The sequence below is a fragment of the Tenrec ecaudatus genome, chromosome 17 (genome assembly GCF_050624435.1).
Source record: "Tenrec ecaudatus isolate mTenEca1 chromosome 17, mTenEca1.hap1, whole genome shotgun sequence".
Lineage (NCBI taxonomy): Eukaryota > Metazoa > Chordata > Mammalia > Afrosoricida > Tenrecidae > Tenrec > Tenrec ecaudatus.
This window is the reverse complement of record NC_134546.1, coordinates 34,383,972-34,400,612: the sequence shown is the minus strand read 5'-3', so window position 1 is coordinate 34,400,612 and position 16,641 is coordinate 34,383,972. Positions and strand designations below refer to the sequence as shown.

Genomic DNA, 16,641 nt, shown 5'->3' with positions numbered 1-16,641 from the left:
TTGTCTGTCCACGAGTACAGCATGCAGCAGATGAGAGCAGCCAATGTGCATGACACCAGCTGATGGAAGCAGACAGCAAGAACAAATGACAGTTGGAAGCAAAGCACAAAAGAAAAGATAATTACAAAAGCAGAGTTGTTGAGCCTTTCTTTACAGCCTCCAACAGCGCCATAAACTTTAACAGCTCCTAAGAGGACTTGCAAACTTTCTCAGGAGAAAAGTTGCCTAATTGGAGAAAAGTCATGTATTGGGCAGACTTTCCACTTCACAACACTCTCAAGGACATCCTGATCACCCAGTGTCACACACTGTCCCCTTTCCGTTCTGGAGCAGCTGTACTCTCATTGCCCAGTCACACACTGAAATCTTGGAGACCTTCCCTACATGAGGAAGTTTTCTGAGGGAACAGAAGAATTGGACTCATGTCCGCCATCGACCAAGAAGTCAGAGTCGACTGGAAACAAGTACCTTCTGTTGCAAACTCAGTGGTTTTGTGCTTTGCTTTCAACTGTTATCTGTCCTTGTGAGTTCAACAGCCTGTCCCACCTGTAAAGTTTTATGATTATATAAAGTCAAATCATACTGAAGATGCTATGCTCATTAAGACAGGAGCTTAATAAAGTTGTTGTAAAAGACTGAGATAAAATAATAAAAAGTTTAAAAGAAAATGTGCCCCAGAGGTCTGGTGGCTTAATGGATTATCCACTGGGCTGCTAATCACAAGGTTAGTAGTTGGAATCCACCAGCTGCTTCGAGGGAGAAAGCTGTCTGGGAAACCCACAGGGCCAATCCTACTCTGTCCTTACAGGGTTGCTATGGGTTGGAATCTACTGGATGGCAGGGAGTTTGGTTTTTGTCAGCGAGTCAACTTGAGAAACCCATGAGGCCCACGGTGGCACACTTCCTTTGCTTACGAAGCACAAGGAGGCACGGCGTGCCAGCCTTATCATAGCTGGTCAACTGGTCGATGGATTCGAAACAGATGCTGCTAAATTACTGGATCAAGATCAATTATGGTGGTCAAGGCATACAAGTGTTTGGGGGCAGATTTTGAGGTTGTGTATAGATCGGGTTACAAATGGGTCAGTTTCAGCCTATGGTACCCACGTATGAGAAGCAAAAGCAGCGCATATACAAGTGTCTTCCTTGAACAGTAAATCGTTTAGTATTTTTTGTATCTATAGTAATCAAAATATAATTCAGACCCGGGCTGTAGTTTGTTACACAAATTCTATTAATTCCCATAGAGCTAATGATTTTGTGACACAGACATTGTTAAAGAATCTGTGCTACTAACTCAAATGCTCTGCTGACCCCAAATCCATCTCCTAACACATATTCCATGTCACTTTAATAAAAATAGTAGTTTTTATTTATTGAGTACTTGTTACTTTTATTCCTATGAAGTAGGAACCATGTTAAATCTCATTTTAGACATGAGAAAGCAAGCTCAAGGAGATGGTCTGAGTAACTTGTCTAAGGTCACACTAAATTTTAGGTGGCGATGCAGGAATTCAATGACTAAGAGTAAACCCTCCCCCTTCTCAGTCCCACAGGAAAATCATGAACAAGCTGTGATCACGTAGACAGACTGCAGTGAAACATCTTCTAGCTACAGAGTGTCAAGGAATGCTGGCAATAACCAGGAGCCAAGAAGCAAAGACATGTCCTCAACTGGAGCCTTCAGAAGGACCGTGGCCCTATAGACACTTTGGTTTGGGACGTCTAGCCTCCAGAACTCAAGAGAGAATAAATGAGTTGTTTTAAGTCACTAAACTGGTGGTTATTTATTACAATAGCACTAGAAAGTGAGCACAATTAACTTTCTTTTTAACATAAATAAAATTTTACTTAACAACCCTCACCCCCCAAAACCTTTACTACTTACAGTGCACTTTCCATATCTGCTATATTTTCTTCCATTTTCTGAGACCAGGTAGAGGTAAATAAAGTTGTCATGCGATCCTACAGCCAGGAGCGTACCATCTAGAATAAAACAGGAAACAGTGTTGACTACAGATCATATGGAGATTGATTTGTTATTTAAATGGACCTACACCAAAGGGCATTTTACAGATGTTGTTTGACCGGATTTGGTGAAGTGAGTGACTTTCCATTGTTCATCTGAAGCAGACTTTGGAAACAATTGGCCATTTGGCCACTGCATGGTCCTTTCTTGGAGATGCTCACATGCCTGGGGCTCCACCCTGTTCCTTGTTAGCTGGGGCAGCTACCTACCTATTGTGTAGCGCATCACAGAGAGCTGCTCATTCCCGTCAGTGTGGATGGAAACGAGGTCCCGGGTTTCTGCATCCAGAACAAACCACCTGTTAAGAAGTGAAAACCAGAGGTTTCTTTTCAGACATTAGCATTTTTTTTTGGGGGGGGGGGGAAGGGTTGGAGCTTTCTTAGTTAACAATTTTATCGTCCTTGCGTAGGATAAAGGACCCCTGGTGGCATAATGATTAAGCACTCAGTTGGTGGTCCAAACCCAGCAGCTGTTCCATGGGACACAAGGTGGCAGTCAGCCTCCATTAGGATTTACTGCCTCGGAAACCCTGCGGGAGCAGTTCTACTCTCCTCCAGGGGCGCGTGGGTGGGGTTTGATTGGATGCTCTTCTCTTCTCATGAAGGATGCGTTCATTTGAAAAATGTTAGCCGTCAAGGAAACACTCAGACATCAAAGAAACACACTCAGAAAGGCTGAGGCCTGGGCTCGACTCTCTTTAGGTAGGCACAGAGCATCAGCAGGGTGCCTTTGCTAGGTTTGACTCCACAGAAAAGAAGAAGACACTGAAGATTACATTGCCATTTGGGAAAAGGAAATGAGCCAACTGAAACAAAGGACAAGGGCTAACCTCAGAGATGGTGACTATAGTAGAGGAATATGCATGAAAGGAGAGGAATGAAGGCAGACACAGAAAAACCTCCAACGGGCTTTTTGAGGACATGGCTGGACACTGAGGAAAGCAGTACAGGAAGTTCAGGCAGGAGGAGTGGCACGTGTACAGCCCCAGGGCCGGAAGAGGGGACATTAGGAACAGCAGTGGCCCATTCATTTGCTATGGCTTCACAGGCACCAGCAGGGGGCACTCTGCCTCCACGGTTTTTCCACACTTGACATTCTTTGAAAAGGATAGCTTTTCATTCACAGAGCACGCCCCCCCCCCCCACACACACACCAAGCAGCCTCACATCATTCAAATGGTAAAACAGGGAGATTTAAATCCAACTTCAATACAATTATTGAATGAATGTTACTAGACCTTTTTCTAAGAGTCCTGAGAGGAAGGAATGAGAGCTTCAAAAGAGCCCAACGAGGTGCAAGATACAAAAGCAATGACAGAGAGCTGCGGCTGGACAACTTCAGGATGGCTGGACAGGAAGAAGACAGGTTACATACAGACTGCCTAGGGTCGATTCTTTCCAAACTCAGATCCAAATCCACTGAGAGTGAGTCAACAGGACACAGAAGAACTGCTCCACAGGTTTCCCAAGACTATAAATCTTGGGAAAAGAGAAGCAGACAGCCTCATCTTTCTCCCAAGTAAAAGCTGATGGGGCTTCAATAGCTGAACCCACGCCTACCAGCTCGGCATGCTTAACCCACTGCACCACCAAGGACCCTTTCTCGACTCTGATTAGGCAATACATAGAAGTTGTACAGAGCAGTATGCGGGAAGAGATGGTTACAAAGGAGAGAATTTTCTGGGAAAAGATTAGAAAAACACCCACCATTATTTTAATCTCATACCAGGATAGGGTAAGAGCAGCAAGTTTTACTTTTAATTATTCAGAGGAAATAAGGTCACCACTAAAATAAACCAATAAAGGAGTATTATTTCTTTCAATTTTGTAGGGATATGGGGATATAATTCATATCAGGAAAGAGACAACTTCCCTTTTATATTAAAATCACATTAGTTAGGAACAGTGTTGAAAGAGAGAGAGAAACAAGTGATAGTACCTACGATGTCCTAGTGTTTTCAGGGTAGGAAATGAAAGACTAAAGACCCTGGATGCTGCCCATCAATGAAACTCATCTCTAAGCTTGTTTATGAGTGAATTCTTGCGACCCGTGCACTGAAATATCTAGGCAGGTAACAATTTATAAATCCTGTCACCTACTTAGGTCAGAGGGAATTCTGGTGGTATAGTGATTATGAATTGGGCTGCTAACCACAAGGTCTGCTGTTCGAAACCACCAGTTGCCTCTATGGGAAAAAGATGAGGCTTTTCTATAGTATCAGAAACCAACAGTGGTAGTTCTATCCTGCCTGATTGGGTCACTATGAGTTGTCATCCACTGGACGGCAGTGAAGTTTTTTGGTTTTTTTCAAATTTTACTCACGTTAGAGAAATGAACTTCTATATGGGCATACCTGGGTTTAATGGTCAATTGGCACAAAATTGGCACTCTGAAGACATGTGCTGTAGATTTACTGATAATTTCCATTTCAAGGGGTGCTTACAAAACACAATTTATTGTGATTAGGGAATACCTTTAGATTATCGGTTCCGTCCAAGGATGTAATTCAGTAATGAATTTAGGATTACCATTGTGAAATTGCCCTGGGCCCAGAACCACAGGGCTGGTATGAAGTGAACTGTGTTTTTAGAGTAAGTAGACACTCTGAATGAACAGACACACTGAAAGCACAAGGAGATGGGGCACCACTCTGCAGGGACCTGGTCTCCATTTTTACTGACTTATGTAAACCTTGTAGGAGTCCTGGTGGCCTACAGGTTATGTGTTGGGCTGTGATTTGCAAAGTCCACAATTCAAAACCACAAGCCACTCCAGGGAGAAATATGCAGCTAAGAATTCCCCAAAATTGTCACAGTTGTGGAAACTCACAGGGGCAGTTCTACCCCGCCCCACAGGGCCGCTGTGAGCTGGCGCTGACTTGAGGGCAATGAGTGATGGAAAGGACGTCAACCTCTTAGGCATTTAGAAAGGATCATCACTTTGTAATTTGGAGAAGCTACAACTGATAAGGTTGTGAAGATCGCTACCAAGTCAGTTTAGTCTTACGAGGAAAACTGCACACAATTTTATCTTTTTGGAAACTCCCTTTAAAAATATCAAAAGAGACAGAATGTTTAAGATGTGAAGAAATCTAAAACTCTTAGTCACTTACTGGTTAGAGAGAATAGCTATCAAAGAGGAAAACCACTGCCAGTTTTTCTAATTCCTCATCATATATTTAACTTGAATTGTACTTTGGGCAAGTAGGTTTTTTTAGCAATCATTTACTTGTCATTAAAATTATCTATCTTACCAAGGGTGTGAGGGATGATGCTGGGAGAGTGGAGGGTGAGTGGGTTGGAAAGGGGGAACTGATTACAAGGATCCACATGTGACCTCTTCCCTGGGAGAGGGACAGCAGAGATGGGGGGAAGGGAGACTCCCGATAGGGCAAGATATGACAAAATAACAAGGTATAAATTACCAAGGGCACATGAGGGAGGGGGGAAAGGGGAGGGAGGGGAAAAAAAAAGAGGACCTGATGCAAGGGGCTTAAGTGGAGAGCAAATGCCTTGAGAATGATTGGGGCAGGGAATGTATGGATGTGCTTTATACAATTGATGTATGTATATGTATGGATGGTGATAAGAGTTGTATGGGTCCCTAATAAAATGTAAAAAAAGAAAAGAGGAGAAAAAATGATTAGGGCAAAGACTGTACAGATGTGCTTTATACAATTGATGTATGTATATGTATGAACTGTGATAAGAATTGTATGAGCCCCTAATAAATTGTTAAAATTAAAAAAAAATTATCTATCTTGCCCTCAATATAATGATTAAAAATAAAATAGTTTAAAAAATATCTTTCACATAGACCCCAATTTGAAGTCCCACCCTTTTGACTTTGTGGTCTTCGCTCTACCTTCAGTAAAGACTTGTAGGCTCATAATCTGTCACTAACAATGGTATGGAGAAGACAACAAATCTTTTAGCAAGGTGATTTTCTAGAAATAAATATTAAGTATTTAATTTGTTCAGCTGTATTTAACTCTAGCCTAGAGGATCTACGAGAAGGCCTCCTGGTGCTGAGGGATAAGCATCTGGCTGCTAACCACAATGTCAGCGGGGAAACCCACCGGCTGCTCTGCTGGAGAAAGAGGTGCTGTCAGCTCCCGTATGGAGTATCTTGGAAGGCCTATGGAGGATCGCTGTGGGTTGGAACAGACTTGACTGCAGTGGGGAGAGTACATACAATACAACCAAGTTCCTGCTTCATGGTAACCTGCAATTGTTGCTGTTAGTTGCTATGGGGTCTATCAGACTCAAAAAAACCCAGAGCACAATGATGCTCCATAGAGTTTTCAAGGCTGTGGCTGCTGTTTGGAAGTAGATCGCCAGACCTTACTTCTAAGGTACCTCTGGGTTTGAACTGACAACTTTTTGTCAGTAGGCCAGCACTTAGCCACTGTGCACCCAGGGACTCCGATGACTAATCTACTACCATGAAATGCCTTTCATTATTTTTATGTAGTAACTGATTAGGCTATCATCCACTTGGGGGACAGCCCATGTCTATTTCTTTGGACTGCTCACTGCATCCACTACAGCACTTTATAAGTTCAGGTTCACCACAGCAGTTGTTCAGTGAAGGAGAGATGGACTAAGGAAGAATCCAGGTAGACTTGGGCTGACTGAGCTCAAATACATGGTGTACTCTGGAAAATAAACTCATTAAGTTAATATTAAAAGTGATTCCCTTCTAGTTAGATGTCTTTGACATCTCCCCTATTAAACAGAAGGAGCATTTCTTAGATTCAGAATTTTTATAGTCATGGAATGTAAAACCAGTACTTAGTTTCTGTCCTATTTTATTTCACATTCTATTTATGGCAGATAATAAGAATTTTCTATTTATACTAGAGGGAAAAATGTCTTTTAAAAAATATCCTTTTAAAGGCATTCACCTGAATTTAAAAAAATAGACACAATTAAAAAAACCCAGTAACATGCATGAAGATGGGAAATGCTGGGCCCACCTGGAGGCCTGGTCCTAATTCTGGCTTTGCCCTGCTCAGTGCTGGCTTGTCCAAGGCTGGAGTAACCATGAAACCCTGAGTTCAGCTGAGTCCATTAAAGGCATGCAGGCTGGCCCAGGACACTGTGGCTCCAAGTCTAAACCTGCATTAAATTCTTTACCTTCTCACCCACTACATTAATCTTCTCAGCTTGCTTTCTTGTCAAAGCTGCCACTGACATTATCACTGTAGACCAGAAACTGGGGGGTTTCTTTGAAGTCTCTCCCTGGCCTGCCTACTCCCCTTACCAGCCCTGTGTTATGGAACTATTCTATCGAGGGGGCAGTTAAAGCAAGGCAGGCACTCGATGAAATGAATGGACATGGTAGCTGCAACAACGGACTCAAGCACAAGACCAACCGTGCAGATGGTGCAGGGCTGGGCGGTGTCTCATTGTGCTGTGCACAAGGCCCCTATGGGTCGGAACCTACTCGATGGCACCTAACAACAACAGAAAATCAGTATGTCTCTCTCTCTCTTAACACCATATTGTTCTAGAAGTAGAAGTGCGTACAGACAGCGTTCTGGATAAACTGTGAAGATGTAACCAATGATTTCTATCTTAGGAACCGGGTGGCACAGGGGGCTACACGTTGGGATGCTGATTGTGAGGTCAGCAGTTTAACCGACCAGCCGCTCCTCAGGACAAAGGACTGGCTTTCTACTCCCCTAAAGCACTCTCACTTTGTGCTTGAAGAAAGGGTCACTATGAGTCAGAATGGACTCAACGGGAGGGAGTTTGACGGTGTATCCATTTTAAATCTATTTGTAAGAATTATATCTTCATTTTAATGGAAAACATACTCTCCTTATAAGAAATTCTTCACGCCAATATGCCAAAGCCAGATGAACTCTAACAAACTACAGACTAATCTCCCCTTATGCACAGAGATAAAAAAAAAATCCCTCAACAAAATACTAGCAAGCAGAATCCAGGAACAAAGAAACAGTTTATCCACTGTGACTAAGTAAGATTTACTCCAGAGATGCCAGGCTGATTTGCCACCTGAAAATCAATTAACGTAAAACTCCATCTCAACAGACTAAAGGACAAAAACCATACGATCATCTCAAAAGAACAGAAAAGGTACTTGACAAAATCCACCATGCTTTCTTGATTATAAACCCTTATTTGACTAGGAGTTGAAGGAAACTTCCTCAATATTACAAAGGAACTACTGAAAAACTCACAGCTATCATTATGCTACACTGAGGCATACGGCTCTAGGTCACATCAAGTTATGGAGCATGCTGTGAAGAATAGGAATCCAAAATACTCGCCCATGTGCATGCAGAGCCTGAATATACAGTGAGAGGCGGTGATCGGAGCAGAAGGAAGGAGGCTGGTGCGTGGTGGTTTCAGATCAGGAGCAGTGGGCCTCAGAGCTGTGGCCTTTCACCAGTTACTCGATATGTATTCCAAGCAAATAATCTGAGAAGGCTGCTAAAGAAGAACTGGGAATCAGGACTGGCGAGGGCTCAATGACAATCTACAATATGTAGACAACACAACCTTGCTCACTGAAAGGGAAGAGATCCTGCAACACTTACTGATGGATTACAACTTAGCATAAAATAAACAAAAATCCTCAATTGGCCCAATAAGCAACATCATTATAAATTCAGAAAACGCTGATGCTGTCAAGGATTTCATTTTACTGAATCCACAAGCCACACACAAAGAAGCCATAGTGAAAAAAATCAATGACATACAGCATGGGGTGGGGGTGGGGCAAATCTTTTTCGAAAGCCTTTCTTGAAGTGTTATAAAGCAAGGATGTCATTTTGAGGACTAAGGTGCACCTGGCCCAAGTCACAGAATGTTCAATTGCCTCATATGCATGTGAAAGCTAGACAAGCAAATGGAAGACCAAAAGGAGAATTCACGCTTTTCTGGTGCTGGTGAAGTGTGTAGGGTATTCCACAGACCACCAGAGGAATGAACAAATCTATCTGGGAAGAAGTACAGCCAAAATGATCCTTGAGAGCAAGGCTGGCAAACCTTTGTCTCACAAACTCTGGACAGGTTATTAGACGGGACCAGTCTGGGCCAGCCTCACAACTGTCCTTGTTTGAGGCCAGTGATGTAGCAAACTACCTGAAGGTCTAATGTCTGCTGATCCTCTCCCAAACATGATGTCCTTATACACAGGGCCACTATTAATGGGAACTGACTTGATGGTGCCTACCAACATTATGCTAAATAGTTGAAAACGAATATTTTCCCCCTAAGCTTGGGAAAAGTCAAGGATGCTCATTCTTATCACTTGTACTTAACATTTTACTGAAGGTTCTAGCCAGGAAAATCAAGCAAGAAAAATAAATAAAAGCATCCAGATTGGAGAGGAGAAAGTAAAATAATCTCTATGGGAAAATTTACATGATTTTATATATAGACTGTTCTAAGGAATACAATAAAAATCATCAGAACTAATAAATGAGTTCAGCAAAGTTGCATGATACAAAAATTAACTATATTTCAATATACCTTTTGCAATAACCATTTCAAAGTGAAATTAATAAAATGGTTCCATCTATAGGAGCATTGAGAAGATGTGCCTCCTTAGCGCCTTAGGCAGCAGTGGGCAGCAGCATCAAAGAGAATAATCTGCGTGCTTACTCAGTGTAAGACTCGTACTCGGAAAACTCCAAGACACCGTTAAAGAAATTGAGTATCTAAATAAAAGGTAATATCAAAATAGTAACATTCCCCAAACTGATCTATAGATTCAATATAATTCCCTCTCAGAATTCCAGTGGCCTTCTTTATAGAAATCCACCAATTCACCTTAACATTCATGTGGAAGCTCAAGAGATTAGAACAGCAAAAATCAATAATGAAGAACAAGGGTGGAGGACTCACACTTCCTGAGGTCAGACATACTGATCAGAGGAACAACATGACAGGTCAAATGTAGTCCATATATATCATATGGGCATGTTGGTTTTTGGCAAGGATGTTAAGACAGTTCAACAGGGAAAAGAATAGCCTTTTCAAATAAAAAATGGGGCAATTAGATATATCTGTGCAACTCCCCCCCCAAAAAACCCGAGGTTGGACCCCAACCTCACAGCTATAAAATAAAAGAAACTTAAAATATATATACACGAGAATTTCAACACTCTTATTACAACACATAGTGTTAAGGGTAAATCTCTTAAGATTCCGAGTTTCTTAGCTAAGCTGCCAAAAGAAAAACAAAAAGCAACATCATCAAAATGGGAACTTTCGTGTAGCACCGATACCGCCAAGAAAGCAAAAACGAGAGAGCACACTTATGATCATATACCTGAGAGGAATTTGTACCTATAATAACGTCTTCATAATGCAAAAATCTATCCACGGGAACATTCAGACACTGTGAATGGTCAAAGACCGAAAATCTGTGAGATTCAGAAAAACACAGCAGCCCTGACCTCACACTCTGACTGGCTTCACGGTAGAACACGGGAATAACCCTACAACCCAAGAGAAAGGCAAAATGGTGAGAGATTTAAGTAGGCACTTCTTCAAAGATGAACAAAGCACATGGGGAAAAGGGCTCAGTTTATTAACCAGCAGGAAATGCAAATTAGGAAATCATACTCACAGGGAGGGCTTTCATCAAAACACAAATGACAAGGAGTGCCGGTGAGCAGGCAGAGGACTCAGCAGCCTCCTGCCTGGCTGGTGGGATTGTAAAGTGAGGCAGTTGCTTTGGAACACAATTTGGCAGTTCCTCAAAAGGTTAAGAAGTTACTAAAAAACCTGGCCATTCTACCTTAAAACATATATTTATATATTTCTATGTGCCACAAATGTATACGGGAATATTGTAAATGTATTCATGAAAACTCCTTAGCCATAACCAAACACCTTGAGGAAATTAGCCACTGGACCTGGGGGACTCAGGACCATAGTCTTGAGCTATGTCAAGGTCAACTGTCCTAACACAGTTCACAAAGACACTATAACGTGTATTAAAGGAACTGTATTAAAGGGTCGCGGCATTAGGAAGGTTGAGAACTACTGCCCTGGAATAAACAGCCACAGGAGACCTAAAGGGGAGCAACCGTGCAGGGACAAAGCTCAGAAGGCAGGCAGGGACAGGAGAGAAGGACAAGGGACATGGCAAACTCATGGAAGAAGTGGGCAGAGGCAGAATGCTGTCCCACGCTGAGGCACTGTCATCACGGTCACAAAACAAAACAGGCACACAGTGTGGAACAGAAAGCCAATTTGCTCCGTGTAAGCTTTCACCCAGATCTCACACAAAAATAAAAACCACCCACCAAAACTTTGTATACAAATGTTCATAGCAGCAGTACTCATGAGCTAGAAAGGGGAAACAATGCCAATGTCAACCAACTGCTTACGATGGCAACAAAAAGAAATGGAGTACTAACCAGTAGATGCTATGCCACAGACCAGCGGTTCTCAACCTTCCCAATGCCGTGACCCTTTAATTCAGTGCCTCATGTTGTGGCGACCCCAACTATAGATTTTGTTGCTACTTCATCACTGAAATTTTGCTACTGTTATGAATCTGGTGACCCCTGTGAAAGGGGTCATGCATGGCCCACAGGTTGAGAATCGCTGTCATAGACGAACCCTGAAATCAATATGCTAAGTGAGTGGGGCTGTTCACAAAGATCACATTATGCTTTTATTTACATGAAATGTCCAGAATAAGCAAATCCAAAGAAACATGAACTAGATTAGCTGGTTAGGGCTGGGTGGGGAATGGTGGGATCGTGATGGGAGGGTGGAGAGCAACAGCTGAGGAGCATAGGTTTTCTTCCTAGGGTGATGAAAATGTGGTAAAATTTAGGGCGATGCAAGTTTGTGATGATGTTAGCTCAATCTTACGGCCATCATGACCACCACAGAAATTAAAATAGTACTTTAATTGCATGATATGGGAAGCGTATCTCAATAAGCTATTCTTAAAAATCCTTAGTATGTGAATATTAGCGTGCTAACAAAATTCTTTTTGCTGTGAAGCTGGCTCTCCCTCAGGACATCTTTATAAACTAAGAGAATGAACTGCTGTCCAGCCTGTGTCATCTCCGCGACGCTGCTACGACCGAGAATTTTTGGTGGCTCTTCTCCCAATCCATTTCATTACTGGTTGCCTCGTTTTCAAGGATCCTCACCAAACATAGGTCCTTTTCTAAAGAAATGTATTTAACATACCTTATTTTACAATAACCATTCGCTCTTGGTTATAAGAAGAATTCTAGATATGGACAAGTTTAAAACTTTTGCTAATCACTGTTATCTGGACCATATACAATTCGGACATGTGTTGATTTATGTAGAATTTAAAAATAAAAATTTTGCCTTAGGCGTGTCTTTTCTCAGGCCTCCAGGCAAGATAATTCCCATCATTAGACAACAGAACCAGGTATCTGCTGATCCAAGACCAAATAAAAACAAGTGAGAAAGCTCTCCAAGAACAACACAACCTAACCAGATCTCAAACCAAAGGTCGAGTTTCCATAAAATATTTACACCAACAAGCACATCTTCTTTAAATGCTATGCAATTCCTGACTTCACACCCATCACCTCTCATTAGTTGTTCCATAAGTCTCACTTAAAAAGTATTTTCCAGTTACAACTCTCAAAAGTAAAACTTGGCTTCATTTTTAGTTTGTTAATGAGGAGTTAGTTCTCTGCCACATTAGAAAGTAACTGCAATTGAGTTTAAATCTGATCAGTTTTCCATTAAGCATTAGAGTCCTGTGTATGTATGCATGCGCCCTTGCACGTACATCTATCCAACCAAATTGTGGACACACCCCTCCAGCAGTCGCTCAGTGTATGCCATCACTGCAGTGAATGCTATGAAAGTAAAGCAGCCAAAGACTAAATCTTCAAAGGGAAGCCTGCCTTATGACATTTTGAGTAATGCCATCAACGTCATAAAACACTTCGTAAGGAGTAGTAATGTAGTAACAGAGAGAGGCTTCGGAATCGCATAGAATCTTGACTTCAAGTATAAATGACTGAAAATCTGTGGATCTTGGTTTCCTCTCTGTGGTACAGAGGTGTGTACAAACATTTGGTTGGGGTCTTGCTGAGATTAGAAACACTGCAGATGAAAGACTGACATCAGGTGCTCAATACCTGGCTGCTTTTACGGATACAAGGGCCTCTGCATTTGTGAGATCTGCTCAGCTGCCACAGTTGGCCTGCGGTTACAAAGATCTATGTGATTGTGTAAAACCTGGCCTGATCAGCACACATTGTGTATTACTGTGTCTACTTTTATAGTTTTGGAGAAGTCTGGAATATTAAATGACACGCAATCATAAATGATAATCAATTGCTCTCCTAGGCAAACTCTAAAATCTATATATTTCAAAACTGCGTAAATAGCATATCCAGTTAAACATTCAAAGTTGTTTTCCTATGATTCTGAAATATTTTGAAAGCACTACATGTGAGAAAGAATTTGAATATGTTTGACACACCAGAGGGGTTAATTTTTGTCCCATCAGCTAAAGGAAAAACTTATTGCAAAAAATCTCTAAATGACCAAATTGTGTATGCATGTGCTGTTTAGTTAAATATATTCAACGATTTAAAACATTAAGGCCATGTTTTAAAAAAAAAATCCAGAAGAGGGTATCTCCCATAGTTGCTCTCCATTATAAATCAACATTCCACACTTTCTATAGGGTTTAACTTTGGAAAAACTGACTTTGTAATATTCCCTGGATTCCTTAAACAAGAAATTAAATTTTTTTGTGTGATGGAAGCTACTAACTAGCAGAGGCAATAAGCAGGCCTCAACACTCTAAATATACATTACTGAATAACCTTGGCAAGGTAACTCAAGAGGGCTGCAGGACAGGCCAATAAGGATGTCAGAAAATATACCTTTAATTATCCATCTGTGTAGCGCATTCGAAAAGGAATGGATGACAAAAGCTACAGCATAAACAACTACAAAAAGCTCAGTTGGGTTATATTTAACATCAATTCTCTTCACTACATAAAACATTACAGAATTTTCTGGTATTTCCTTAATTTCACAAGTGTCAAGTCTCTAGTTATTACCTTCTCAATAGGCCTATCCCAACCACCCTGTTAAATCTGTATCTCCCTCCCAATCCTAAACTCTACTGCCCCTCCCTCCACAGCTCATTATCATTTTCTGACAGTTATTCCAATGTATTTTAAAATCTGTCTCCCTCACCCCCACCCCCACTAAAACATAAAATCAGCAAGGGCAAGAATTTTCATTTTGTTCCCTAAGTATCCTGAATGCTCACAACAGGAGGAGCTTAATAAATTACTACTGACTGGCTGAGTCCATAAGACAGACTAGAGCCGCAAGCACATCAGCGTGCCCCTTAGGAGAGAGAATTCTCCACATCAGCGTGAGAATATTCCTACGTAACAGTTTCAACATCCCACCACTTCAGATTACTCAGCTCACAGTTCCCTTCAAGACCCTACCTGCCTGAGTGCGTTCCTATGGCCACCACTGTGCCACTTGGATGGAAATCTGCACAGTGTCCTGGTTCCTAGAAGAGAGACAGACAGCTGTTGGGGAGTCCATCGGAAAGTCTCCCTAGATCTACGCGAATAGTGGCAAAAACATGTGAGAATAATGGGTTTCATATAACCGAGAAATTTCAATCATTACGGTAGCCAGTGGTAAACAGCACATGGAGATCAGAGGAAGAGAACATCAGAGCAGGAAGGGAATACGAGCAATATGCTGGCAGAGAGGGAGGCGAAAGGACAACCTTACGTGAGGCGGTGGAACAATAAAAAGCATAGTAACAACAAACAGCCCTTTGTAGAGTCTAAAAAGAGCTCACACACACCTCTGGGCTAGAACAGGTGTTCTGGGGGCGGGACAGGAGAGAACACAGTAAGAGCCCGGCTCACATGGCAGACAGGAACTAGAGTGTGTTAGTGAGCAGCTGGGACTAATGCGAACTGCACCACCACCAGAGGCCAGGTAATTCCACAGCATCGAGAGCCGGATGAGTGTGAAGTCTTTATAATATTCATGACTCACACGGAGAGAAAACCTGAGCTTTCACCCTGTGACTTTACTTCTTTAAAATGGGTTTGCACCACACTTCGAGACTACACACTTCCTTCTCCCTCCCACCCCCTTCATTAACGAGAACCATATGAAACGTGTAGTTAAGTCAAGGCTGAATCTAGTTTCCTTTGCTGCTCCCGACTACCAGTTTAGGAGTGTTCAATGGGGCTCCCCTTCGCATCTGCTGCACTCACATCCAGGAGTCGGCTCCACTCCAGCCTGTGCTCCATCGAGTCCCACATGCACACCTGCCTGTCCTGAGCACAAGTCAAGAGCAGATCTTTGAAGGGATGTGTGGCAAGACCCCAGAGCTCATCTGTGTGACCCTGAAAAGAAAACACACCGGTGGTTATCAGAGACAAAAGGCACCATCAAAAACATTGCGTTAATTATTAAAATCACACAGCTCACCTGTACTTCTATTTGGAAGCCATCATTAAAGGTTCCCCGTAAAATAAAGTTCCGTGATGTGCCCACTAAAAATTGATCTGCTTTTCCTTCTGCTACAGCTCTGATTGTTCCATACTGATCAGGAACCTAGAAACAATAAATCTGTGAATTCACCATACAGCCACTGTTGCTGTGTTAAGAGTCCGTTCGGACTCAGTGACCCTACAGCAAACAGAATGAAACACTGCCTGCTGCTACACCCTCCCTTGGCTACCTCTACACACATCAGAAGGCACCAATGGTGACCCGCACACTAGTGTACATCTGTAAGTCATCACACCAGTTGCGATGCGCCAGTTCTGACTCCTGGAGGGCTGGGCTCCGGGAGCTGTCCATGGCAGAGATGTTGGAATCAGATCACCAGGCCTTTCTTCAAGAATTTCTGGATGGAGTTGAACCTCCAACCTATCAGTTACCAAACTTTGTCGTGATTGTGAACACCACCCAGGCACTTCTCTGTAAGCAATTGCGAAGTAATAAATGGGAGTTTACAATCCAGATCGTAAACTCATAGTTGTTATCATTACTAGGTACAGTCAAGTCAGTTCTAACTCACAACAACCCTATGTTATCCAACACAACACAACACAGCCGGTCATGCACCATCCACACAATTATTATTTTGGAGCATTGCTGCAGCCACTGTGCCAGTGCATCTTGTCTTCCACTTTTCACAGACCTTCTACCCTATTAAGCATGGTAAAACAATAGAGTAATCTTAAATCAACCCTACTTTATTTTGAACCCATGCTCACATAATTGAGTGTTATTACACGAAACTTATAAAAATGATCAATATTCTTTGCTTCTATCAATTTGAAATAAAAAAATTTTTTTATTATGGGCTCATACAACTCTTATCACAATCCATATATATACATACATCAATTGTATAAAGCACATCTGTACAGTCTTTGCCCTAATCATTTTTTTCCTTTTCTTTTTTTACATTTTATTAGGGGCTCATACAACTCTTATCACAATCCATACATATACATACATCAATTGTATAAAGCACATCCGCACATTCCCTGCCCCAATCATTCTCAAAGCATTTACTCTCCACTTAAGCCCTTTGCATCAGGTCCTCTTTTT

The 16,641-nt window shown here is 42.0% G+C and overlaps 1 protein-coding gene across 1 annotated transcript in view; it reads right to left on the bottom strand.

The window, feature by feature from the left end:
* EML4 (EMAP like 4) overlaps nucleotides 1-16,641 on the bottom strand; it is a 173,308-nt gene that overhangs the window by 20,109 nt on the left and 136,558 nt on the right. The window contains 5 exon segments of the mRNA XM_075535194.1: nucleotides 1,889-1,986; nucleotides 2,239-2,327; nucleotides 14,496-14,563; nucleotides 15,291-15,422; nucleotides 15,508-15,633. Of these exon segments, the coding sequence (XP_075391309.1) occupies nucleotides 1,889-1,986; nucleotides 2,239-2,327; nucleotides 14,496-14,563; nucleotides 15,291-15,422; nucleotides 15,508-15,633 (513 nt within the window).